The sequence below is a fragment of the Triticum aestivum genome, chromosome 5A (assembly GCF_018294505.1).
Source record: "Triticum aestivum cultivar Chinese Spring chromosome 5A, IWGSC CS RefSeq v2.1, whole genome shotgun sequence".
NCBI lineage: Eukaryota > Viridiplantae > Streptophyta > Magnoliopsida > Poales > Poaceae > Triticum > Triticum aestivum.
The window spans coordinates 13,058,924-13,084,282 of record NC_057806.1 but is presented as its reverse complement, the minus strand read 5'-3'; the positions used below and the strand labels follow the sequence as shown (position 1 = coordinate 13,084,282).

The 25,359-nt window shown below is 48.6% G+C and overlaps 2 protein-coding genes and 1 non-coding gene across 3 annotated transcripts; 2 read left to right on the top strand and 1 right to left on the bottom strand.

The window, feature by feature from the left end:
- Positions 1-4,494: 4,494 nt before the first annotated feature.
- TRNAR-CCU (transfer RNA arginine (anticodon CCU)) lies at positions 4,495-4,567 on the top strand. Its single transcript has one exon. It is a non-coding gene; the product is annotated as a tRNA-Arg (tRNA).
- Positions 4,568-5,843: 1,276 nt separating this feature from the next.
- Positions 5,844-6,872, top strand: LOC123106345 (deoxyuridine 5'-triphosphate nucleotidohydrolase). Its single transcript, XM_044528544.1, has 2 exons — positions 5,844-6,304; positions 6,402-6,872. Exons 1-2 carry the CDS (start codon positions 5,881-5,883, stop codon positions 6,644-6,646), a joined length of 669 nt encoding a protein of 222 aa, XP_044384479.1. The 5' UTR covers positions 5,844-5,880; the 3' UTR covers positions 6,647-6,872.
- A 2,643-nt stretch (positions 6,873-9,515) lies between these two features.
- Positions 9,516-13,472, bottom strand: LOC123102014 (uncharacterized). The gene is made up of 3 exons (XM_044523267.1): positions 12,130-13,472; positions 9,912-10,013; positions 9,516-9,801 (listed from the first exon to the last, which is right to left on the bottom strand). The coding sequence occupies exons 1-2, from the start codon at positions 13,332-13,334 to the stop codon at positions 9,917-9,919; spliced, it is 1,302 nt and encodes a 433-aa protein (XP_044379202.1). The 5' UTR covers positions 13,335-13,472; the 3' UTR covers positions 9,516-9,801; positions 9,912-9,916.
- Between the last annotated feature and the right edge of the window lie 11,887 nt (positions 13,473-25,359).

Genomic DNA, 25,359 nt, shown 5'->3' with positions numbered 1-25,359 from the left:
AAATGAAAAATGGAAGTACCATGATCACATCATATTTGCAGTGCCTACCGCATGATAGAGAGATGATAAAACAGTTCTTGGATGACTTGCTCAGCACTTTTTGTGTGCTTAGCGGACAAGTACTATACATAGTCCTACGAGTATATATACCATATATACTCACCTGCCTCAGGCATAAGGATGTCAAAGGTCCCTTGTTATGAGTTTAAATTCTCCTTCTTCTATACTAGTTTCACCCCATAGTAAGATATTGGAGGAAAACAAAACAGCATGGTGAGCATTTCCTATTTAGCGCTTGAGCCAACAAATCATTAAATTTGAAAAAACAAGCATTTCCACGAGGAACTTGAAAACTAGACAATGAAGTGTACAATTAACATTCTTCTTTAGGCTAATAATTTTTGTTGTTCCGAATAGATTCGCCAGACGCAGAATACCCGCTGGCTGAAACATCTCACGACCCAGAGCCGGAGGAAGATGTCCTGCAGGCTCTGACGTTCTATTCGTCGTTTCGTTTGGGAGTCCGAAGCATCGGTGACTTGCAAGCAGCGGCTCTTTGGTCAAATGTACTGGTGGACCCATTTTGTTTTCGTGAGTAAAAATGGAATCTCTTTTCGCCAATATCAGTTCAACTCAAGATTTGATTTGGACCCATTGTGTTTATTCAGATTATGTATCTCCATGAATGTATCAAACTCCGGCTTCTTTTTTTAAAAGGAAAGGTCTTAACCCGACTTTAAATTAATAAAGCCAATCAAACTTCAACTTCGATCTCTACTCCAACTGAACTACTCCCTCCGTCCCAAAATTCTTATTTTAGATTTGTCTAGATACGGATATATCAAGTCACATTTTAGTATTAGATACATCTGTATCTAGACAAATTTAAGACAAGAATTTTGAGACGGATGGAGTATATTTTAGTTAAACAGCGGTGCATATGCAGATAAATAAACTACTCCAACTGTCACCTAAGAAGCGGGTTTTCAGTCCGGTGTATATGCTGATAAATAAACGAAAATGCTATATCACAGAAAAAAATTGTTATAACTATCAAGTTCATTAATTATTTAACTAGAGATGCACAAAGAAACCAACATGGCGTATCTGGTAAGCACCTCCAAGCAATCAAAAGAACGCACAAACATAATCTCATTGTATAAGCACAAATATAATCTCATTGTATAAACAATTTTTCACCATTCATTAGAGCATCTCCAACAGACGTGCCAAATAAAGCGCGCGCGCGCGAAAAAATGGGCTTTTACCGAATGGGCGCGGGAAAAAGTGGCGCGCAAAAAAAGGGCGCACGGGAAAAGCGGGGGTGTGCAATAAATTCAGCGCGCCTCCACACGTCCTCTCCACCGCTCTGCCTCGCCACGCGCCCTCTCCGCCGTTCTTTCTCGCCTCGCAGCCGCCGCGCCACCATGCTGCCACGCCGTTGGGGAAGTTCGGGCTACCGCGGCGTCCGTGCGCGCCCTCTTCGCCGCTCTTTCTCGCCTCCTTTCTTGCCTCGCAGCTGCCGCGCCACCATGTGACCACGCCGCCGGGGAAGTTCGGGCTACCGCGGCGTCCGCGCGCGCCCCTCCGGCTCCTTCTCCGCCGAGATCCGGTCCGGTGAGATGCGTCTCGGCCTTGGCTCATTCGACACCGCCCATGAGGCCGCCGTCATGTATGACGCAGTGGCGTGGCCCTTCCGACGGCCTCATAGGGAGATGAACTTCCCCGAGGTGGCGACGCGGGAGCGGACAGAGGAGCTCGCGCCTCCCCCGCGGCTTGTCACCGACGAGGACCGTCACGACAACCGGAGACGGGAGCGCCGTGTCGGCATCACTGAGATGGACGAGGAGGCCATGGCGGTATGGCGCCAACGCTTCCCGAAGGACGTCGTCAACGAGCGTGAATTCTATGCGTAGAGGAGGGCGGTGTGAGCCGCCTATCGTGAGGACAGGCGTACGAGGAAGGCGTCGACTTGGGACCCCAACGATGAACGGTGAATTGACGCCTTCATTTCGACGTCGGAGTCGGAGGAGGACACCACCGAGTCGGAGGAGGAGGAGGAGGACGATGAGTAGTTAGCCGCGGGCTTTTGTATCGTTTTTTTTACTACCTATGCTATGAACTATGCGGGTTGAAATATGCTATGTTGTTTGAAATATGACTATGTTTATGTTGGTTGAAATATGACTATGTCTATGTTGGTTGAAATATACTATGTGTATCTTTCAAACAGCGCGTTGTATTTTAGTGCGCCTGCTAAAGCGCTACAGCGGCGTGCTAAAATTTGCAGCGCCTGGTGAAGCAACTGTCTACTCGGGCGCAAAAACAGTAGTTGTGCACGTTGTAAAAAGAATTAGCGCGCAGCGCCTGCGCACGTCTGTTGGAGATGCTCTTAGGCATAGGAGCACCTGTAGCTCAGTGGATAGAGCATCTGTTTCCTAAGCAGAAGGTCGTAGGTTTGACCCCAACCTGAACCCTACCGAGTTTCTTCCACGCTGCAACACTCTGGATGGGTGTTCTTCAAGTGCACAAATGTTGGGGTATGTGCTTGTTTTGAATCGGTGGTTCACCGGATTCGACGCAATTTCGGTAGCTCATCTATGTGCTTGTTTGCTCATCTATGTGTGTAGGATGGATGCAAGTTTTGGTATTAGAAAGAAAAATACATTGATCCACCAGCATCGTTCGTGCACTCGTTGCTAGAATTGAGGCTAGAGATGAGACTAGAGAGGAGATTAGAGATGAGATTACTAAAGAAGCAACGTCTATTTCTTCAAAATCGAAGAAGAAAGAAGTGTTGAAGCTCAAGAATCCGCAGATCAACAATGAAGACATAAAAAGTAAGGAAATGTGTTTCGGTGGTTGAATATGTGATGCAAATGGCAAATTTTTTTAATCCACTAAGTTTGGGGGGTCGGCTAGAAACGGGTAAATTTACTCCACTAAGGTTTACTCCGCCGGTTTACTCCTCTATTTTTAGAGGATCGGTTAGAGTTGCCCTAACTCCACACAGAATCTCAACAGCCTTTCTCTATTTCCCTTTCTCTTCGGCCACACAAGCTTAAGAGCCGCCACTTCTAGGAATACAAATTTCTCCATGAGTTGATCAGGGATTGGCAGTGAAGATTTTATTTTTATTTTTGCGAAATGGCAATGAAGACTGTTGGCAATGATCAGGACTTATAACACAGATAAGGAATCAATATCTAGTGGATAAGTTGAAATCTTAGAAATCCTCACCATTCTTCATGCGGATGACATTTCAATTAATCAACTCATGAAGTTTTCACCATTTCATCTTGTTTTATTTTGCAAGATGAAACGAAAAATAGGTAGTAGGACAGTCACATCATTTTTGCAGCGCTGACCCGCGTGATAAAGCAAGGAAACGGTTCTTGGCCTCTTGGGTGACTTGCTCAACACTATTTGTGTGCTTAGCTGACAAATACTACTATACATAGTCCTACGCTATATATACTCACCTACCTCACGCATAAGGATGTCAAACGTCCATTGTTACAAGTTTAAATATGTCTTCTTCTGTACTAGTTTCACCCCATAGTAAACCCTAAGATATTGGAGAAAAACAAAACATCACGGTAAGGATTTGCTATTTCGAGCTTGCGCCAGCAAATCAGTCAATTTAAAATACGATCATTTCCGCAAGAAACTTGAAAAGTTGCCAATGTTTTTTTCTTGTTCCGAATAGATTTGCTGGACGTGGAATACCCTCCAGCTCAAACACCGCACGACGAGCCGGGGAATGATGTCGCACAGACTCGAACATCCTATTTCATCATTTCATCCAAGAGTCCGAAACATCGATGACTTGCAAGCAGCGGCTCTTTGACCAAACGATATTGGTGTCACAATCTTCTCCCCTGGTGAGTAAAAATACATCCGCCGGGCCGCGGTCGACCATGCGGTTTGCTTCGCCGGGCACATAACAACAGAATCAGACACTTCTTTGGGCAAGATCAACTCAACATCCGCTTTGACTTGAACCCATTGTATTTGTTCTGATTAAGCATCTCCCTGAGGGCTTGTTCGGTTGCATGAGTTTTGAAGAGGATTGGGAAGGATTCATTCCCCAATAAGCTAAAATCCACGTCAATCCCGTCCAAACCTCCCCAATCCTCTCCAGGAGTGGTTTAACCGAACATAGCCTGAATGTATCAGACTGACAGGGAATGTCTTGAAAAGATTGGCCGCTTTGTATCAAGCTTACTGCTCCTGTTTCGATTTGCACTCCAACTGAACTCTTTTTTAGTTAAACGGTGGCTAAGCCTGACAGTCTGATTTGGCCGGTGGTTAGCGGTCACGTAAGAAGCATGCTTCCAGTCGGGTGTACGTGTAGATAAATAAACGAAAATTTTATATCACGGGAAAAAAATCGTTATAGCTGTTACAATGTTCACTGGTTACTTCATAAAAATGCACAACGGGTCCGACTAACTGAGTAACCACATTTGCACCATCCCTTAGAGCAAATAAGCGCCTGTAGCTCAGTGGATAGAGCGTCCGTTTCCTAAGCGGAAGGTCGTAGGTTCGACCCCTACCTGGCGCGATCTTTTTCCTTTTTTTCACCTTCCTGTTTCTACTTTTTACAACTGTCACTAGTTCCCTCGACTATCTTACCGCCCATCAATTGAAAATGATTCTTTCATCGTGCTGACACGTGCAAGCATCATCTTTGAATTGAGTCGATGCTACTTTTGGCACGCTCAACGCTTGAATGAACCACTCTCCTAATGGACCATCCAGGTATGCAGCCCTACCATAGCTGTACAAACTTACACCTTTGTTTCTAGCTCCGGCGAAACTGGTTGCAGCTCCCCAACCTACTCGGTTGTAGATCCCGACGTACACGGTTGTAGCATTTCCGACGACGGGTCGCGGCATCCTGTATGCGCCAATGCAGTTCATGGTTGGCCTCATGGCAACCCCCGACATTGTCGGTTGCAACTCCTACATCACAGATTCACAACACCACAATTCACCGTCCACGGCCTCACGACACCATGAATTGTCATGACGTTCGTTCTCCATGGCTGCAAAAGCGCCGCCGCCGCATATTGACACATTGCCATGGACGATTCATTCGGTCGCAACAAATGTTGTCTCGTGGTCATAGCATAGCCGACGGTTGGTTTCGGCATCGCGGGGGCCCGGTCCTAGCGTGCCCGACTGTCGGTTCTAGCATCGCCAAAATGGTGCCACCATCCCCATCTTCCCCGTCGCAGCATCGCCTGGCACGCAATTCCAACTTGCTGCTGTGTAGGTTGTAGCTTTGCCGCGTTCATTGTATGCCACGCGGTGGTCCTTAGCTTCGGCATGTCACGTCACCCCCATCTCATGCCCTTCGTAGTATCATCTCTTGTAGCATCTAGCAGCTTCGATGTCGCTGGTTGCAACTCCCCAGCGTATGCGGTTGTAGGTCCTAGCATACACAGTTGCAGCATCTCCGACGATGGGCCGCAACGTCCTGTATGCACCAATGTAGCTCATGACCGGCCTTCCCCCACATCTCCGGCGATGGGTTGCAACATCATACCCCCTTCCCCCGCACCCCGGCATTGCCGGTTGAAACTCCGACATCACAGATTCGCAACACCGTGTCATGCGCTCCTTCTGCCTCGTGACACCATGGACTCTCCCGACATTCACCAGAGACGGTCAAGGCCATCACCGTCCGTGGTTGCAGCAAAAGCGTTGTTGTCGTCGGAGTTATACGTGACGGCGGTCTAAACTTCTGCAAAGCCCTCCCTCTGTTTGCGTCCGGTTTGCGTCGCGCATCCAGACAAGTCCTAGGGGCGGTTTGAGGGATCTTGAAGATGCCCAAAGTCGGTCACCCGTTCCCGTCTCCTCCGCTCAAACTCAATGGCGGGAATGCTCGGCGTTGGCGCCACCCGTTCCCGCCTCCTCCGCTCCCCGCTACCCCTATTTACCAGGCGCGCTCCCCTCCACCTCGCACCCCACCCCGACCCCATCTCCCGCCGCCTCCTCTTCCTCCCATCAAGAACCCTCACCGCCGCAGCGACGACGATGGCCGCCACCAACGGTACCGCCGCCGCGGACCCCGTCCAGGAACAGCCCAAGGCGGCGGCGGCCCCCTCGCCGGCGCCGCTGTTGCTCAAGGTGAAGAAGCTGTCGGCCAACGCCGTGCTGCCCTCCCGCGGCTCCGCGCTGGCAGCCGGCTACGACCTCTCCAGCGCGGTGGAGGCCGTGGTGCCGGCGCGCGGCAAGGCGCTCGTCGCCACCGACCTCAGCGTCGCCGTCCCGCACGGCACCTACGCGCGCATCGGTACGCGCCCCTTCCCCTCACCCTCCTGTTTGACGATCCCCGCCGCCTCGCATCTGCCGTGCCCTTAACGTGTTCGACGGAATTCCTGCTGCTGCAGCGCCGCGGTCGGGGCTGGCGTGGAAGCACTCGATCGACGTGGGCGCGGGCGTGGTGGACGCCGACTACCGGGGCCCCGTCGGCGTCGTCCTCTTCAACCACTCGGACGCCGACTTCGCCGTGAAGCCCGGGGACCGCGTCGCGCAGCTGGTCGTCGAGAGGATCGCCACGCCGGACGTCGCCGAGGTGGACGACCTCGACGCCACCGTCAGGGGCGAGGGCGGGTTCGGATCCACCGGCGTTTGATGGCTTGGGATCGTGTCTAGGTGCTGATGGTTTACGGTGAAGAGCTGCTGTGGCTGGAGCGACCTGTGGTTATGTGTTTCATCAACGGGGAGCACTGTCATTTCTGAATTTCCTTCCATGTTAGCCAGGGTAGATGTAGTAAGTATGCAGTCTTTTTCTCTTGGATGGCTTGGATAATGGTTATGGTGAAAGAACTCAATTGTAACCATGTTCCATGTTCTTCTGAGTTCCATGGGAATTTCTGGGTGGCGTCGAGGAGAGGTTATATGCATCCCAATTTCTGAATTTCAGGATGCCAAGCAGAGCACACCGAAATTCAGTTAGCGCTTCTACAGAAATCTCAGGACAGAATCGCCTGAATCGGCTTGGAAAGCTGTCCCTGGCGGCTGCTCCAGCAGCGGATTCGCCTGAATCGGCTTGGAAAGCTGCGTCATGCTTTGTCCCCGTATGCAGCATGTATTATCGGCCTCTCCAATCCTGGGCACATTATCAGCCATTGCCGCTGTAACTAATTCCTCGGCGTATTTCTTTAGGAATTGTACAGAGCCCAAGATAGATTCTTTGCCGTTGTGTCGTAACATGTCATCTCTCAGGTGCCAGCACCTCCACAACAGGAGTAAGATTTTTGACCGCATTTGCGGTGATGGCGGACAATCGTTAACGCTTGGTTGGCTGGTGAGTAGGGGATTAATAGGCTAATTGGCAAGTTAATCGGCCATTTAATCAATTGATCGGACGATTTATCAGTTTATCGGCTACTCGGTGACCTTACAAGTAGGGATTAATCGACAAGTTAACTGGTCAACCGGACGAATTCTTGAAACAAGTCTGTAGCTCAATTGCTCACATACCATAGTTACATGTATTATGTCGTAAGAACTCACTGTCCAGTAGATTAAAAAAACTCATTGTCTAATCATTCACAAACACTCAGCAATTGGATACAGAAAATGGATCAATCAATTTGACATCCAAATTTGATGTGCAGAATGTCAAATCTCAATGTAAATTTGATTGTAAAACAAAAAAGGGCTTGTACGTAATAGCCCGAACACCTTCCGGACGAACTCACCAACGTTGGATCTTGCTCAGCAGGTGGCCGATGCAGGGTGAAGGCAAGCTCGGCGGAGATCCACCGGACAGGCAATAGATGCTTGGAGGCCAGAGGCCTACGTTGCTTCGAGCACCGAGCACCGGAGGGGTTCTGGCTGGATCTGTAATGAGTTGTTCTTTCTCTTTTTTTCTTCTTGTGTATGCATTGCCTTTTTTGTGCATGCGGATGTGCAAACTGTAAACTGATAACTATCATGGTTCGAAAAAAAAAACTGAAAACTGTAGGGGAACGAACCTCCGCTAGCTTACCCTATACTCCCTCCGTCCCAAAATTAATGACTCAACTTTGTACCTTGAGTCACTAATTTTGGGACGGAAGGAGTACTATGCACGTACTAACCTGGCTGGCCCTTAACTTGTGATGCAATGCCACCAGGGTATAAAGTATAAACTGAAGGTATTTTTGTCGTGCTTCTCATATGAAGGAACTGAAAAAACTGAAGGTATTTTGTCGTGTTTTTGAACTACTTCTGGTGTTGCTCTGCTGAAATAAACTGAAGGTATTTTGTCGTGTTTTTCATATGAAGGAACTGACAATTGAAGTACCCCTCCTTTTTTTATTAGGAAAAAAAATAGTTTCATGCTGCCATGTTTGTTGTTTGGCCGATGAGCAGGAAATACACTTGGTGAAATTGCTGGGGAGAAGTTTTCAAGGTTTCCTTACTAGTACTGCTCTTCTTAAGAAGTCATTCAACAACTTATCACAGAGATAAAATCCTTTCTTCTTTCCCTTATGGCGTTTGTAGTTTAGAAAGTATGTATTAACAATAGCATTGTTATTTATGTATAAGCTAGGCTAATGGTGGCGGTGGACGAAATACTAGCTGAGTCGTACCATGTGTTGCATCTGAATTGTGATAGAAATTACTATCTGCATCCCATTTCAGAATTTTCAGTTCTGTCAGAATGGAGTACAGGAATGCAGATGACACGAAAATTCAGTAATCGCTTGCAAGTATTTAGTTTAGGACCAAGACCAAGCAAGAAGGAACAAGCAGAGGCACGATGCTTCTTCAGTCGGCATTGGAATACCAACATGAAGGAATTAGAAGCAGGTTGTACATGCAGCAGCATACGCAGATTGCGCTGCGTATGGGAACAATCTCGAGGGCAAGGGTGAGAGTTTGATTAGTCAGTAAGTGCAGATGTTACTGCTGCTCTGTACTACCTCTGTAAACTAATATGATCTAAAAGGTCTTATATTATATAGTTTACAGAAGGAGTATTATTTACAGCCATGGGAAGTATGCTTGCAGGTGCTAATTTATGCCATGTGCCAGATAGGCCATGGTCGAAGCCAGCATGGAGGAAATCAAAGCAGAGCAGAACCCAAAAATTCAGTGTTCATGTATCTAGTGGTGATTCAGTCAGGGTGCATGTATGTATGTAGGTTCTGATAGGTATGTATGGCTTAGGCCAATTGTTATGGCCGATTAAGGAAAATTAGCATATGCATTGCATTTCTGAATTTCGAGGCTTTATAGTTGCAGCCACGATGTACTACAGGAAAGGAGAGCATATTGAAATTTGCAGTATAGACAGAACATACAACTTGTACATACTCCGTGTGCTGGACTTGTACATACTGATATTCTTCAACAAAGCTTCACTTAGAGTACAAGATTGCAACCAGAAAACCGGGAGCGCAAAGCAGAATGGATCCAGAACAATGCATCGACAAGATACAATTTCAGACCATGCAATAAAGACAGCACAAACTCAAGCCAAACTTCAACACAGCAATTATGCAAGCAACTGAGCGAAACAATGCTAATCAATGGAACAAGAAAAAAATCCAGAATTTGCTAAAATGGCGCATCACGCAGGCACCAGATGATAATTTCCAATTCAGCAATTAAGAACTTGATTCACGACAGACAGACGGGGGCAGTCTGCATCTAACCAACTATGTATGTACATGGCAGACAAAAACACCTACTAGGTAGCAATAAGGGAGAACATAGCTCTCCCTTATGCTGCACAGATCTGGAAGCTTCATTATTCCTTCTCCATCATCAGCAAATCCTTTCCTTTCTTGGAAGCTGATACAACAGAGGACACAGGTCAGCATGGAGCAACAGAGGATGATGGCATTGTGCAAGTGAAAAACAAAGAACCAGATGTTTGCAGGTTGTGCTGTGCTGATGCTTACAGATTTTAGTTGGAATCAATTTCTGCTTTGACGGATGCCTGTGGAACTTTGTACGTCACGGCTTCATCATTCGTCTTGAACACAGAACCCACCTCCTCCTCGCTGAAAAATACAAAAAATAACATTGTCAAACTTACATAAACATGTTCAACAGCACAGGCCCCTGTTCAATGTATTTTTTGCAAAGAGAAAGGCCAACTTTCTGGGTAACCATTGTATAAAACTAAACAGTACTGTCCATATCAGCTTGACAAAACAGAACTAAAAAGCATACTAAGGTTAAAAGAGGAACCTAATCAGCTAGTTTTAATATAAAGCGACGACAACAAGCAAATTGACAGGCCAACCAATCAAACCTAAAGAAGCATGATCCAATATTCCAATTGACAGCAAGTTCGAGTCAAGACCCACATTCCACAAGCAAATGGACAGGCTGACCAATGAAACATAAAGAAGCATGATCCAATTGACAGCAAGTATACGTCAACACGTCTAGTCTAGCATCACCATCTAGTCATAAAGCGCGTTCAGTTATTAATTACACACCTAGTCATGAGTCAAGACAAGCTCAACTTTGAGGTAAGTTAGTGCGTATTTCCATGCTGTTTACCAAACAAAATTGCATCAGCCTAACATTTAGTCATGCAAAGGTGCAATGAATCCAAACAAACTTGAAAATCACCATTTAGCCATATCCAACTGACTTTAGGTTTGCATCATTTCACATGCAGGTTCGCATCAGAAACATGACAAATTAGCTGTGCAGAGGTTCTATGGATCCAAGGAAACTTGCAGATGAGAAAATTACAGGAACAGTAAACACATATCTAGTCAATATGCATGTGGAATTGTTGATATCACCATTGATCTAATTTTCATGGAAAATTCTAAGGGTCCGGATATGCTTTCACATCAGATACACAAGAAACCTAAAGACCATGGTCCAACTGTCAACAGGACAATAATATAAATCCAAACTTAAGTGCTAGTCGTGCAAAGTTCGAATGAATCCAAATAAACTTGCACATCAAAGAAACATCAACACTTATTTAGTCAACACTGCTAGTCAGTAAGCATGCAGATATCACCAACGACCAGCAATTAGTCATGCAGAGTTCTACTGATCCAGATATTCTTTCACACCAGAAACATCAAGGTATCAGAAATTAAACAGAACTGACATGTTGCTGAGCAGCAAACATTACCATATATCTACTCATATAAAGAGTTGAGTTCTTAATTAGTTCAGAAAAGCTCAAATTTCAGGAAACTTTCACATCAGAAAACTACAGGAAACTTAATTACTTCTCAATATTGTGGACTCACACTTTCAGAAAACTTGACAATGTATATACAAACTTGAAAGATTAGTCGTGCAAAGGTTCAGTGGATCCAAATAAACATGCACATCAGAAAACTAAGGAACAGACGAACAGTCAACACGTATATATCTAGTCAATAAAATATGCATGCTGATACCACCATCGATCTACAAAAACAGTCATGCAAAGTTCTACTGATGTAGACATGCTTTCACATAAGAAAGCAGAGACATCAAAGTCTCGCTGCATCTCAAAATCAAACCAATCTAACATGTAGGCACTGATTAACAGATCCAATAATATCCAAATAAACATAAAATTCAGGTAACTACAGAAAACAGTCAACACCACCAAACAGTACGAATGCAGATATCATACACGACCAGCATTTAGTCATGCAGAGTCCTACTGATCTAGTTATGCTTTCACATCAGAAATATTCAGAAATCAGAATTGAACAGAACTGACATGTTGCTGTGCAGAATTAGTCATGCATAGGTGTTTCACATACAGAGGGGAGTTAAGCTCAAGTTTCAGGAATGGTAATCCATATTTCTATGCTTGTCTACCAAAGAAATTGTATCAACATCAAAAACCTACAACACTGCAGACAATAGATATCCACACTTGAAAAATTAGGCGTGTAAAGATCCAGTGGATTCTAATGAACATGCACATCAGAAAACTACAGGAATAGTCAACGCGTATATATCCAGTCAATATGCATGATTATATCACCATCGATCTACTAGTCATGCACAGAGCACAGTTCTACAGATGTGGACATTCACATCAGAATTCAGAAACATACTAACTGCATCTCTGAATTAAACCGATCTAATAACTGCAAGTGTACTCATACAGCAGAACATAGTAGAATTTGGTCCGAGCAGTACCTGTAGATGTCGGCGTATGAGTTGACGTAGGGGATGAAATCCGAGTAGTACATCCCGCCGGAGAGGGGGCCGATGGAGCGGGTGACCCTGCCATCGAAGTCGACGGCGAGCACGAGCTGCTCGAGAGGATCCCACATGACCACCTCAGCGGCGCCCTGGGAGCGGAGCAGGGTCATCCTGTCATGGTAGCCCATCTTGTTGGCGTGGAACTGGCCCGCCCAGGCCCAGGTGACCTGGTCGGCGCCGTCGCCGGGCACCATGTAGAGCACGGCGACCTCCTTGGTGGCCTGGTCGACGCAGGCGACGCTGAAGTTGCCCTCCATCTCGCCGATCTCCCAGTCCTTGCGGTCCTCGACCTCCTGGGGCGCGGGGATGAGGTCGACGCAGCCCGTCTCCGGGGTGTAGCAGAGGATGTGGCCGATGGTGGTGCGGAAGAAGGCGCGTCCCCGCGCGCCGACCCCGGACTGCGCGACGACCGTCTCGGGCGCGCAGATGTCGTCCCCGACGCGCCAGTCCCAGGTGCGGGTGGAGAAAGACTCGACGGCCCAGACGCCGTCGTGGACCTGGTAGGTGACGACGACGTGGTAGTGGCGGAAGCCGGCGCCGAGGCCGACTTGGCCGGCGGCGTCCTCGTCGTCCTCGAAGGTGATGACGACGGCCGGGTCGGCGTCGAGGCGGTGGTCGCGGTTCTGGTACGGGAGGCGCACGCGGCGGAAGGTGAGCGGGTTGGCGACGTAGTAGAAGCCGGTGGCGCAGCCGCGGAGGCAGACGAGGCCGCGCGACGAGGCGAGCACCGAGACCCGCTCCGGGAAGGCGGAGAAGGCCGGGTCCGGGATGAGCTGCTTGGCGCTGCGCACGGGGTCGAAGGCCGCGTAGGCGACCGAGTCGGAGGGCGTGTGGTGGAACATGCCCGAGAGCGGCCGCGTGAGCCGCTGCCCCGGCGACGCGTCCTCGTCCTCGTCCACCTCGAACGGGTCCTCCTCCTCCGACCCCGCCGACCGCAGGCCGTCGTCGTCGTCCTCGTCGTCGTCGGAGGAGGAGAGGGAGAGGGGGGAGGTGGAGGCGGGGAGCGCGAGGACGCCGCGGTCGTCGTCCGAGGAGTCGGCGGGGTTGTCGGTGCAGAGGACGACCCACTCGTCGTCGGAGGAGTCCATGGCGGTGGCTCGCTCCGCTGGGTTTTGGGGGCTGGGGGGGATTCGATCCATGGGAGGTTGCGGGCGGATTGGCTGCGGATGGCGGCGGCAATTTATACGGGGAGCGGAGCGGATACGGCCGGCGGTACGTCGGTTGGGTGGCTTCCTTGCGGAAACGCGTGCGGGGGCACATTCCCACGCCTCTCCACTCCATTTCCTTGGCAACTTAATTGAGTGGACTCTATATTACTTCTGCTAGCTACTACTTCCAGATAATTAATTATTAATTGTATTAAACTAGCTAGCATACTAATAACCTCAAGAAAAGGATATCGAAAGAATGGTTTTTGAATAGAACATACATAAATATGTAGACTTTGAAAAAGAGCGCTTGAAAACATAGTGGCGGTCGACGAGAATGAAGGCGGAAGAAGAAAGGAGGGACAGGAAGAAAGATGTCGCTTTTGTCTTCTCACGGCAACATGAGGGATAAAGGTGAAACGGCGATTGCCGAGGGGAAATAGGTAGTAGAAAGAATTAGTTTTTGTCGTCTTTGTGCACATGTTCTCAGGCTCTAAAGCCGCGGTCATTGCCAACCCGTTTGATTGTAGTGTTTCTCTGTTATTCCATGACATTGATATGATACCCAAAAAAGTTTGTGACCCGCTTTATAGATAAATCATCAGCCACTATACAACTCCATGTGTACTCCACACACGTGGAGCTATATAATTTCAAGATATGAAGCTAAAGCATCGATCACTATACAACTCCATAAGTACAACTCAACACCACAACACATTTTTTTATAGAAAAGGAGGCATAACCCCCGGCCTCTGCATCACATTGATGCACACATCCATTTTATTAAAAATCAAAGAGGTCCAAAAGTCTCCTTGAGCATTCTCAAAATATCATAAAGAAACCAATGCCACACGCGGCCAAAACAAAAAAGCCACAACCAGCTAAAACCACAACACATGCACTCAAAAATAAGATACAAAGGTGTTGAAGAACAACTGCACTACCCCTTATTATTTCAAGCAAAACAACAGGTAGAAAGAAAAAGGGCACAACTTAAAGTCTCTGGAGCTCTCGAGCGTAAGCGAGTCACCGCAAAGAGATGAAGCTGCATACGACTAGACGTGTACTCCAAGACCGCACTTCCAAGAAAAGGGCGACAACGGAGTGACGCCACCACCCGATCCAGGGATCCAGGTTTCCCCTGGAGCAACATGAAGGACATTGAAGTATCATGACAACACCTTTAAAAAGGAAACAACGCTCATAGATGCCGCCATTGTCGGCATGGCAGGACCAAAAAGGTTTTTCACCCCCACATGCAATGCCTTTGTGGCAGTGTACAACCAGACACGAAGACACGTGTCACACAACCACCATTGAAGAGGAGGCAGAAGTCGACCTCTGTTGATGCGCCTCCACAAAAACCAACTGAGCTCCACAACAGGGAGGACACCCGCAACCCGCCCCGTCCTTGGCTCTCCTCTGTTGCACCTCTACCAGTGGCGGAGCCAGAAACTAAATATAGAGAGGGCCAGAACATGTTATATAATGTTAGAGGGGGCCAAATCACCTAAACCTAGCTAATTTTGTCTGAAAAATGAAAGATTAGGAGTACATATAGATGTATTTGTGAGAGCATAGGGGGGGCCTTGGCCCCTGCCAGCACCCCCTGCCCCCGCCACTGACCTCTACCACCACCAGACGAGGGACATGGCAGAGGTGAACCGCTGTAGCGCGCACCACTTGAGGAAGCAGAACTGGTGGCACCGCCACATCAGCGGTCATTGCTCCCGAGCATGCCTCGCTGTCAGGCCGCCCGTCACACTACAACGTCGGTGCCCACCGGCTCCAACACGCCGCCGTGCATCAGTGCCGCTTCCAGGCCCACGTGTCGGTGTCATCGGGGGGGGGGGGGGGGGAGTCGTGGCCACGACGGAAACGCGTGCGTGCTGCCGGATTTGTGGGGACACATTCCCACACTTTCCACCCGATTGATTTCGTTGGCAAACTTAATTGAGTGGACTCCCTATTACTTCTGCTAGCTACTAGTGCACTCTAGCATTGAGTTACCACTTCCAAATATTAAGGTAGCTATACAAATAACCCCAAAAAAAGGATATCGAACGAATGGTTTTGAGTAGGAACATATATAAATATGTAGACTTTGAAAAAGAGCGCTAAAAAACATGGTGGCGGTCGACGAGAATGAAGGCGGAAGAAGAAAGGAGGGACGGGAAGAAAGATGTCGCTTTGTCTTCTTGCGGCAATATGATGGATAAAGGTGAAACGGCGATTGCCGAGGAGGAATAGGCCGTAGAAAAGAATTATTTTTTGTCGTCCTCATGCACGTGCTTTAAGGACTAGCGTCCTAAAGCCGCGATCATCGCCAACCGCCAACCGTTTGATCACAGTGTTTTTCTGTTATTCCATGACATTGATATGATACTGAAAAAGGTTTGTGGCCCGCTTTATAGATAAATCATCGGCCACTATACAATTCCATACGTACTCCACACGTGTGGAGCTCTATAATTTCAAGATATGAAGTTAAAGCATCGACCACTATACAACTCCACAAGTACAACTCAACACCACAACACATGCACTCAAAAATAAGATACAAGGGTGTTGAAGAACAACTACACTACCACTTATTATTTCAAGCAAAACAGCAGGTAGAAAGAAAAGGGCATGACTTAAAAGTCTCTAGAGCTATCAAGCGTAAGCGAGTCACCGCAAAGAGATGAAGTTGCATACGACTGACCGTGTATTCCAAGACCGCGCATCCAGGAAGGGGACGACACCGGAGCATCGCCACCGTCCAATCCAGGGATCCAGGTTTCCCCTGGAGCAACACGGAGGACATCGAAGAATCACGACAACGTCTTCTTGAAGGAGACAACGCTCATAGACGCCGCCATCGTTGGCCTGACATGACCAAAAAGGGTTTTCACCCCCACAATGCCTCCGTGACGACATACAACCAAACAACAAAGACGCGTGTCACCTGTCACACAACCGCCGCCAAAGAGGAGGGAGAACTCGACCTCTACTGATGTGCCTCCACCAAAACAAGCTGAGCTCCACAACAGAGGAGGACACCCTTAGCCGCCACCCCCCCCTCCCTCCTAATCCTTGGCCCTCCTCTGTTGCACCTCTACCACCACCAGACAAGGGACATGACAGAGGTGAACCGCCGCAGCGTGCCGCTTGAGGAAGCAGTGTCCACACCGCCACATCAGCCGTCATTGCCCCCGAGCGTGACCCGCCGCCACGTCGTCCGTCACACTACAACGTCGGTGCCCACCGGCTCCAACATGCCGCCGCGCAGCAGCGCCGCTTCCAGGCCCAGGCCGCCTCGGCCCGCACCGTCACCTCTGCGCATCAAGATGAGAACCCCCGCCGCCGGCGGAACTGGTTGATACTCCCTCCGTCCGGAAATACTTGTCCTCGAATCATTTCGAGGACAAGTATTTCCGGACCGAGGGAGTATGATCAAGTAGGCCGTCAAGGTTCTGGATAATATAAAGAAACAAAACTTGTTACAAAGGCTCGAGGCGAAGAAAGAGAGAAATGGGCCAAGGTGGCAAAGGAACAAACCAGGAAGGACCGATCGATGCTTGAAGTGATTAGTACTATAACGAAGACCTTGACTGACTTAGCACTCATCGGAGTGATTTGATGTGACGAGACCTTGACTTAGCGCTCATCCATCGGTTCAATGGATCCATCGCTTTGGAGGGTAGCTTTGTTGGATCATGTCTTCATTAGCGTGTCTTCATCACGCGCACACACATGCGAGTATACATACACGTGTAGTGTAGCAGTGCGAATGTTTGACTGGAGAGTCATGGCGATGGCACTCATGGCAGCACCGACCGAATGTCATCATCAATCAAATCAAGAAGGAACAAAGAAAAATCAATGAGTCCTTTATGTTGCTCTTAGTCCTAACCGGCAGAAGGCTTCTCCTGTAATGATAAGCTCGATGTTGATGGGTCCTTCTGTCAGGAGTCAGGTGAAGCAGGTGCAGGTATGGCCCTCAGGGACGGAAAAGGCTCCATCATCTTCTCGGCGTGCATGAACTCTCGCTGGGCCTCTACGAGCAGAACTCTCGGCTTGTTTGGACTTTGGAGGGTCTGGATGTCAGCGTCCCTGAAGATGACCCAGCCCACGGTGCACGGCCCAAACGTGCATGCGTGGCCAACAAGCGAGTGTTGGGCCTGGAGTTGGTGACAGCGGTCCAGGCCCACGCGGCGACTACTTAAGCCCCAGCCTTCAGAGGCAGAACCATCCAGTGGATCACGGCGACGACGACGGCTACCACTTTCCCCTTTTCCTCCGAACCCTAGTTCCTTCCCATTCTTGTACTCAAATCAAGCCTGTAATTGAGAGCTAGTGTTGTCAATCCATAACACTGTAAGCACTGGTAGAAAAAGGGCCTGTTGTCCCGGTTCCTGAACCGGGACTAAAGGGTCGGTACTAATGCCCTGCCCCTTTAGTCCCGGTTCAATCCAGAACCGGGACTGATGGGCCTCCACGTGGCCTGTGCGCGGAGCCCAGGCAGGAGACCCTTTGGTCCCGGTTGGTGGCACCAACCGGGACCAATAGGCATCCACACGTCAGCATTTCTGTGGCTGGGGTTTTTGATTTTTTTTAAGAGGGGGGGGGGGTGTTGGGGGTTAATTTAGGTGTTTCATATATTGTGTTAGCTAGCTATAATTAATAGAGAGAAGTGTCCTCTCTTATGTCCGTGCTTGGTCGACGCTACGTACTATACATACGTATAGAGAGGACTAGACACGCTAGCTAGCTAGTAAGCAAACGAAGGAAACAGAAGATCGTCATGAACATATATGCATACAGAAAGAAGTGATATCGATCACCTCTCCTTCTCCGAGAGATTGGTTGAACAACAAGTTCTCGTATATCTATCCGACACTACCGGCTACATATATACAATAATTATCTCTTACAAATATAATCATACGGACTCATGGTCCACATAGTATTCTCCGTCTTCAGCGATCATGTGGTCAAGAAAGAATGCCGCCAATTCCTCTTGAATTGCTCACATGCGAGCTGGTGCTAGGAGTTCATCCCACTTCCGAAACATCTAATTTGAAGAAGGGGGTCAATACATATATATATAAATGAATGAAACTCAACACAAATGATGGTAATAAAATAAAATTGTGAATGTTGTTATTTACATACTTCATATTGTTTGTCAGTGTAGCCCCGCTCACAGGTCGTGTGGCGGATGGACTCGCAAACGTAGTATCCACAGAAATCATTCCTTTTTTCCTGCCACAACCACTTTACAAGAAATAGAGGTCAATCAAACTGATAAGCAAGAATGCCAAATCAATAGGAGATGTGCGGAACATGCTACTATAGTACTTACTTTCGGGTGTCTAAATTGCAGCTTCTTCGGGAGTCCTGGAGCTTTTTTGGAGAATTTTTTCCATACCCTGCCAGACAAAGAAAACAACTACTTGATATATCAGGAAATGAACAAAGTTGCTGATATGGTGGATAATGATCGATTTAACTTACTTCTCGAGCATTTGAGTCATGTCCGCATAGTCCTGGGGATCTTTTCGTTTTGAGTCTAAGACAGTTACTAGTCCCTGCTCAAGCTTAATCTCTAGGAGAATATAGTGGTAACTGTACACATATGCATAGCTCATCAATTACATTACTATAACCTTGACTAATATATATATATATATATAAGGGAAACCGAATACGCACAAGGCAGTAACACTCACTTGAAGTTGTAAGGAAAGAGTATTATATCTTTGTTTTCATTTATTACCAACGAACGTAGCAAGTTGGCCTCGGTATCTGCGGCATGAAATTTAACCTGAGTTGCATCTATGAGATATGTGTTAATGAACCCAATATCACCGACTTGTCTTTTCTTCAATTCGGCGATCTTCAATCTGCATAATATAGTGAGGATGATTATAAATACATGCAATGAAAGAGCTGAGCTATATAGAGAGACTTAATGACAGAAGTAGTACTACTTACAGATAGTAGCAGGTGACCGTTATTTTATCGAGGGCCAATTGATTGAAAAACTGAAAGAACTCCTCAAATGGAACAGGCAACAGTTCAATTCCAACGAGGTCATGCTCCTTTTTAACTTTCACATACAAAGTACTCCTCCCCCCAGAGTCTCTGCAGATTTTCAAGTACCAATCATGCAATCTTCGCATCATCGTTGATAGAGATCTTTCATCTTTGACGAGAGGCTTCCCGTACTCGTATCTTTGTATCTGCACCTCCATGGGTTCATAATGTACATCGTCGGGCAGGTAATCGGCAAGATTGCTATAACCGGGCACCATCCTCGGATCATTAACGACGTTGTCGCTAGGCACCTTGAGCGGGGGCACGATTGCTTCGCTTGTTCGCCGAGCTGGGCAATTTGTTTCCCAGCTCGTCGTTCTTTCAGCCTTTGATCACTGACAGTACTTCCCGACCGCTCCGCTTCGGCAAATTCCTTTCCAATAATGCGCTCATAGTTTCCTTTCGGCGGAGACTTGGGTGGTTTTGTCAGGGCAGCCAGAGTGCGCTTCGCTTTCACCGGATCTACCTTCTCCTCCGGAGGTGGATGTCTCTTTGCTTTCAACCCTTGAAACCAGTCATCCACTTCGGTTCGCGCGATCTCGGCGTTCTCCTCCGGGGTCCTCTCGTATGGTAACTTCTCTGGAGTCTTCAGAGAAGGACCGAATCTGTATGTCCTCCCGCCTTTGGCTGTACTGCTAGACGCCGGCCGAGCAGACGGAGCGGTTGTCTTCTTTACTTGCTTACGAGGCGGAGGAGAAGGACTACGACGCGCCGGAGCAGCCGGAGCGGCGGCAGGTCTCTTCCACCCTTGCTGACGAGGCGGAGAAGGAGGAGGCTGGCTGCTCGGGCGCGTCAGCGCAGGCGGAGAAGGAGGGGGATGCCGCCACGCGCTGGAGAAGGAGCCGGTCGAGTGCCCTGATCGTCACTCGCCGGAGGAGGAGGCGGTGGAGGAGGCGGAGTGCCCTGACTCGCCGGAGGAGGAGGCGGTGGAGGAGGCGGAGTGCCCTGACTTGCCGGAGTAGGAGGAGGAGGCGGAGGTGTCCAGTTCGGAAGGTTGATGAGCTCCTTCCGCCATAGGCATGGAGTCTTCAGAGCAGACCCCAGCCTAGTCTCCCCTTCACCGGTAGGGTGGTCAAGCTGGAGGTCCTCAAATCCCTCCGTTATTTCATCCACCATCACCCTAGCATATCCTTCTGGAATCGGTCGGCAGTGAAAAGTTGCACCGGGTTCAGTAGGATAAATAGAGCCAACAACCGCCTTGACCTTCAAATTCATCCATTGCGTCATAAGGTGGCAATTTTGGGACTCCGTGATAGCATCCACGGGATAGCTGGCAGGAGCCGTCAAGGCATCACTACTAGAAAAAGGGCTATAGATGGGATTGATACTAATGGCGCACCAGACAAGCGGTGCGCCATTAGTATATAGTATATACTAATGGCGCACCACCTACTGATACGCCATTAGAGTTGAAACTACTAATGGCGCACCTGGCCCAGGGTGCGCCATTAGTATCAATTTTTTTAACTAGTGCGCCTGTCCAAACATACTAATGGCGCATCCAGATACAGTGCGCCATTACTAGTTGTAACTAGTAATGGCGCACCAGCCGGAAAGTGCGCCACTAATGTTGTTTTTTTATTATATTTTTTATTCCCTTTTTTTGCAAAACTACTAATGGCGCACTGTTCCACCGTGCGCCATTACTAGTTTAAACTAGTAATGGCGCACTGTGGGACAGTGCGCCATTAGTATTTTTTTTTTGCAAAACTACTAATGGCGCACCACCAGGAGGTGCGCCATTAGTAACCTGGATTACTAATGGCGCATTTAGAGTTGGTGCGCCATTAGTAAGTGGGCAGCAACAAGATATTTTGGACAGCCTCTCCTACCCACACTCACTTTCTCCCCACTTCATTCTCTCCACCTCCTCCTTGTCTCGGGTGCCTCCTCTTTTTCACCTCATTTCCACCATAGATTCATTCAATTTAAGTGGTTAAATTACCTTGTTTTGATAGGTAAGTAAGGGGGGAAGCTATATTTATGTTGTTCTCCCTACAACAATGTGCACATGCACTTTTTATGGCCTAGCTAGATCTATGTATGTTCGTGGTGTTGCATATGTTTGTGGTGTTGCATATGTGTTTGTGTTTGGAGGTGTACCGGTATTTGAAATTCGATAGTTGCCAATATTTTGCCGGAATGTTGATTCATTTCCGTTTCGGCGAGAATTTTGGCATTAAGCATTCTTTTTGGTCCTATTTTTAGGGAAAGTCATGCCAAATTTTTTCTTGGTTCTAAAATATCGTTTTGCTCTACCCCGCAGGCGACCATGGTCCGCATGATGACCGAAGGCATCGTGAATAGGTTTTTGAGGTCCGCGAAGGCCGAGATGCTTCAAAAGAACGAGACGGAGATAAGATGTCCGTGTCGAAGATGCAAGCTGAAGAGCCTTATTGCGGACCCGGAATCCGGGCAGGTGCGGGACCACCTGCTCTTGCGTGGTTTCATGGATGGCTATCGGTGGCAAGGTGATGAAGATGACTACGAAGTCGTCCATGGGGGCCGGGCAAGAAATGAGGAAGGGCAGCAAGACAACCACCGCGGCTCGGGCGGGCGAGAAGACGAAGAATCCCGAGGAGATGATCACGACGGTGATGTTGTACACAGTCATCATGTAGAAGATGCAGGACATGATGATGAGGAAGATGCCGGAGCAGTCGACGGGCATGATCATGAAGATGATGATGCCGGCGGAGCAGACGACGCTGGACCATCGATGGGCTGGGTGCAGGACCCTCATATTCAAGAGCTGCTTCTCAAGCAGACGGATAACGCAAGAGCTGCCGCCCGAGAGAAAGCCAAGATGGATCAACTTGAGTTAGACGCGGTTACTCCATTGTATGAAGGATGCAGGCCCGAGGATACCCGCCTGAAAGTAACGCTCATGGCTCTGGAGATGAAGGTAAAACACAAAATGACCGACGCATGCTTCGACGAGAACATGTCATTCTGGCACGAACGTCTTCCCGAGGGGAACAAGTGCCCGACCAGTTTGGAGGAGGCGAAGAAAATCGTGTGTCCTCTGGATTTACCGCACGTGAAATACCATGTGTGCATGAACAATTGCATCATTTATCGGGATGAGCACGCGGAGTCTACCATATGTCCGGTGTGCGGCGTCACTCGATACAAGAAGAGGAAGAAAGCTCCTCGAAAAGTGGTGTGGTACTTTCCGATCACTCCTCGTCTGCAGCGGTATTTCGCGGACCCTAAGGTAGCAAAGCTCCTGCGTTGGCACGCGGATAGGGAGGAGAAGAAGCGAGAAGATGACGCAAATGATCCGGAGATAGATAAAAAAGACAAGATGCTGAGTCACCCTAAGGATGCGAGCCAGTGGCAAGCGTTGAACTTCGAAGACCCAGAATTTGGGAATGATCCAAGGAACATCGTGCTGGGCGCGAGCACCGATGGAGTCAATCCGTTTGGCAGCCAGAGAAGCACACATAGCACCTGGCCTGTGTTTGTGTGGATGTACAACCTTCCCCCCTGGTTGTGCATGAAGAGGAAGTACATTCACATGAGTATGCTAATTGAAGGACCGAAACAACCAGGGAACGACATCAATCTGTATCTGGGGCTGCTGAAAGAGGAGCTTGACACGCTGTGGAAAACGCCAGCCAATACGTGGGACGCCGCAGAGAAAGAATATTTCCCTATGAGAGCCGCGCTGCTCACGACGGTGCACGACTATCTCGGTTACGGATATGTCGCGGGGCAGGTGGTCCACGGATTTTCTGGATGCGTCAGGTGCATGGATGACACAACGTATCGCCAGCTAGATAGAGATCCCGGGTCTTCGAAAACCGTGTTCATGGGACATCGAAGGTGGCTTCGCGACGATGACCCATGGAGAAAACGCAAGGATCTGTTTGATGGTGAAACCGAACCCCGAGGACGCCCGCGTACGAGGAGCGGCGAGGAAATAGACGAGCTGTTGAAAAATTGGAAAGACTGCCCACTGCCGGGAAAGAAGCAAAAGGCGCCAGAGCCGGGAAAGAAGCGAAAGGCGCCAGAGCCGCTGCTGAAGGTATGGAAAACGAGGTCTGTTTTCTGGGACTTGCCGTACTGGAAGATCCACCGTGTGCCTCACAGCCTTGATGTCATGCATATCACGAAGAACGTGTGCGAGAGTCTGCTTGGTACCCTGCTCAACATGCCAGAGAGGACCAAAGATGGGCCGAAAGCAAGGGCAGACTTGAAATCAATGGGCATCAGGCAGGAGCTTCACGCTATATATGATGATCATGATGATGATGATGATGATGAGGCGAAGCAGGACACGGAAAGTCGTCACAAAGGCAAAAAGGCCAAGAAGACCGGAAATGACTACCCTCCCGCGTGCTTCACTCTAAGTCAGGAGGAGATCGAGCAGTTTTTCACCTGCCTCGTAGGAGTAAAACTTCCTTACGGTTACGCGGGGAAGATAAGCAGATACCTAGACCCAGCGAAGCTGAAGTTCAGCGGGATGAAGTCTCACGACTGTCACGTGCTGATGACGCAGATACTTCCAGTTGCAATCCGTGGGATCATGGACGCGCACGTCCGTGAAACCCTATTTGGCCTATGCAACTTTTTCGACGTCATCTCTCGGAAGTCTGTTGGCGTGAGGCAACTCAGAAGGCTACAGGAAGAGATCGTGGTGATACTATGCGAGCTTGAGATGTACTTCCCGCCCGCATTCTTCGACGTTATGGTGCATCTGCTGGTCCATATCGTGGACGATATCATCCAACTCGGGCCGACGTTCCTGCACAGCATGATGCCGTTCGAAAGGATGAATGGTGTCATCAAAGGATACGTTCGCAACATGTCACGTCCAGAGGGAAGCATAGCCAGGGGCTTTCTGACCGAAGAGTGCATCTCCTACTGCACGAATTATCTAGGCATCGAGAACCCCGTTGGTCTGCCCGTCAACAGGCACCTCGGCAGGCTCGCTGGATGGGGTCACCGTGAGGGTCGTCGCGAAATGCATGTCGACTTCGAGGGTCGACTCGCCGACTTTGAAAGAGCAAACCTAGTCGCGCTACAACACATAGACGTGGTCGATCCTTGGGTGGTACAGCACAAAACCTTTATTAAGAAGACGTACAATGACCGAGGCCAACAGAGGACGGACGGAGATATACTCAAAGAGCACAACTCATGTTTCACGCGTTGGTTCAAGCAGAAGCTTCTGTCGTACCCTTTACATGAGGATTCTTCCGCGGAAGAACAACTCATATTCGCCTTGTCACAGGGCGCCGAGCACAACCTGATGACCTATGAGGCGTACGATATCAACGGCTACACATTCTACACCGAGGCCAAGGACATGAAGAGCGATGGTTATCAGAACTCCGGGGTAACGATGGAATCCTACACCGGTAACGACAAGGACAGATACTACGGAAGGATCGAGGAGATCTGGGAGCTGAGCTACGCTGGAGAGAAGGTCCCGATGTTCCGTGTCAGATGGGCCAAGAGCGTCCTAAAAGAAGACCGGTATTTCACCAGCATGGTTATACCCGAAGCCAAATCCAAGACCGCGGGCGCAAACGTCACCGCGAAAAATGAGCCATGGATACTGGCTTCCCAAGTGGACCAATGCTTCTTCATTACCGACCCGTCAAAGCCCAGTCGTGTTGTCGTGAGGAGAGGCAAAAGGAAGATCATCGGAATGGATGGAGTAGCCAATGAGCAAGACTTCGACAAGTATGGCGACCCGAGGATCGAACATGACGACGATGATGAAGTAGCAGCATACACCACAAGAAGAAGCATGACCACCCTACCTAAAGGACGTCCGTTCCACAGAAGAACTCCATTTGCGAAAAAGAAGGGCAAGAAGATTGTGAACAGATAGCTAGCTAAGATCGATTGTATTTAAATCGTACCCTTCATTTCTCGATTGTATTTTATGGGAACTTTTTGAACTATCATGAATATTTTT

What these genes read in the sequence shown, in the direction of transcription:
- LOC123106345 (XM_044528544.1), top strand. Translation starts at nt 5,881, where the DNA reads ATGGCGGGAATGCTCGGCGTTGGCGCCACCCGTTCCCGCCTCCTCCGC. An exon ending in CGGCACCTACGCGCGCATCG is followed by an intron (nt 6,305 to 6,401) that starts GTACGCGCCCCT and finishes CTGCTGCTGCAG; the next exon opens with CGCCGCGGTCGGGGCTGGCG.
- LOC123102014 (XM_044523267.1), bottom strand. Translation starts at nt 13,334, where the DNA reads ATGGATCGAATCCCCCCCAGCCCCCAAAACCCAGCGGAGCGAGCCACC. An exon ending in TCATACGCCGACATCTACAG is followed by an intron (nt 10,014 to 12,129) that starts GTACTGCTCGGA and finishes TGTATTTTTCAG; the next exon opens with CGAGGAGGAGGTGGGTTCTG.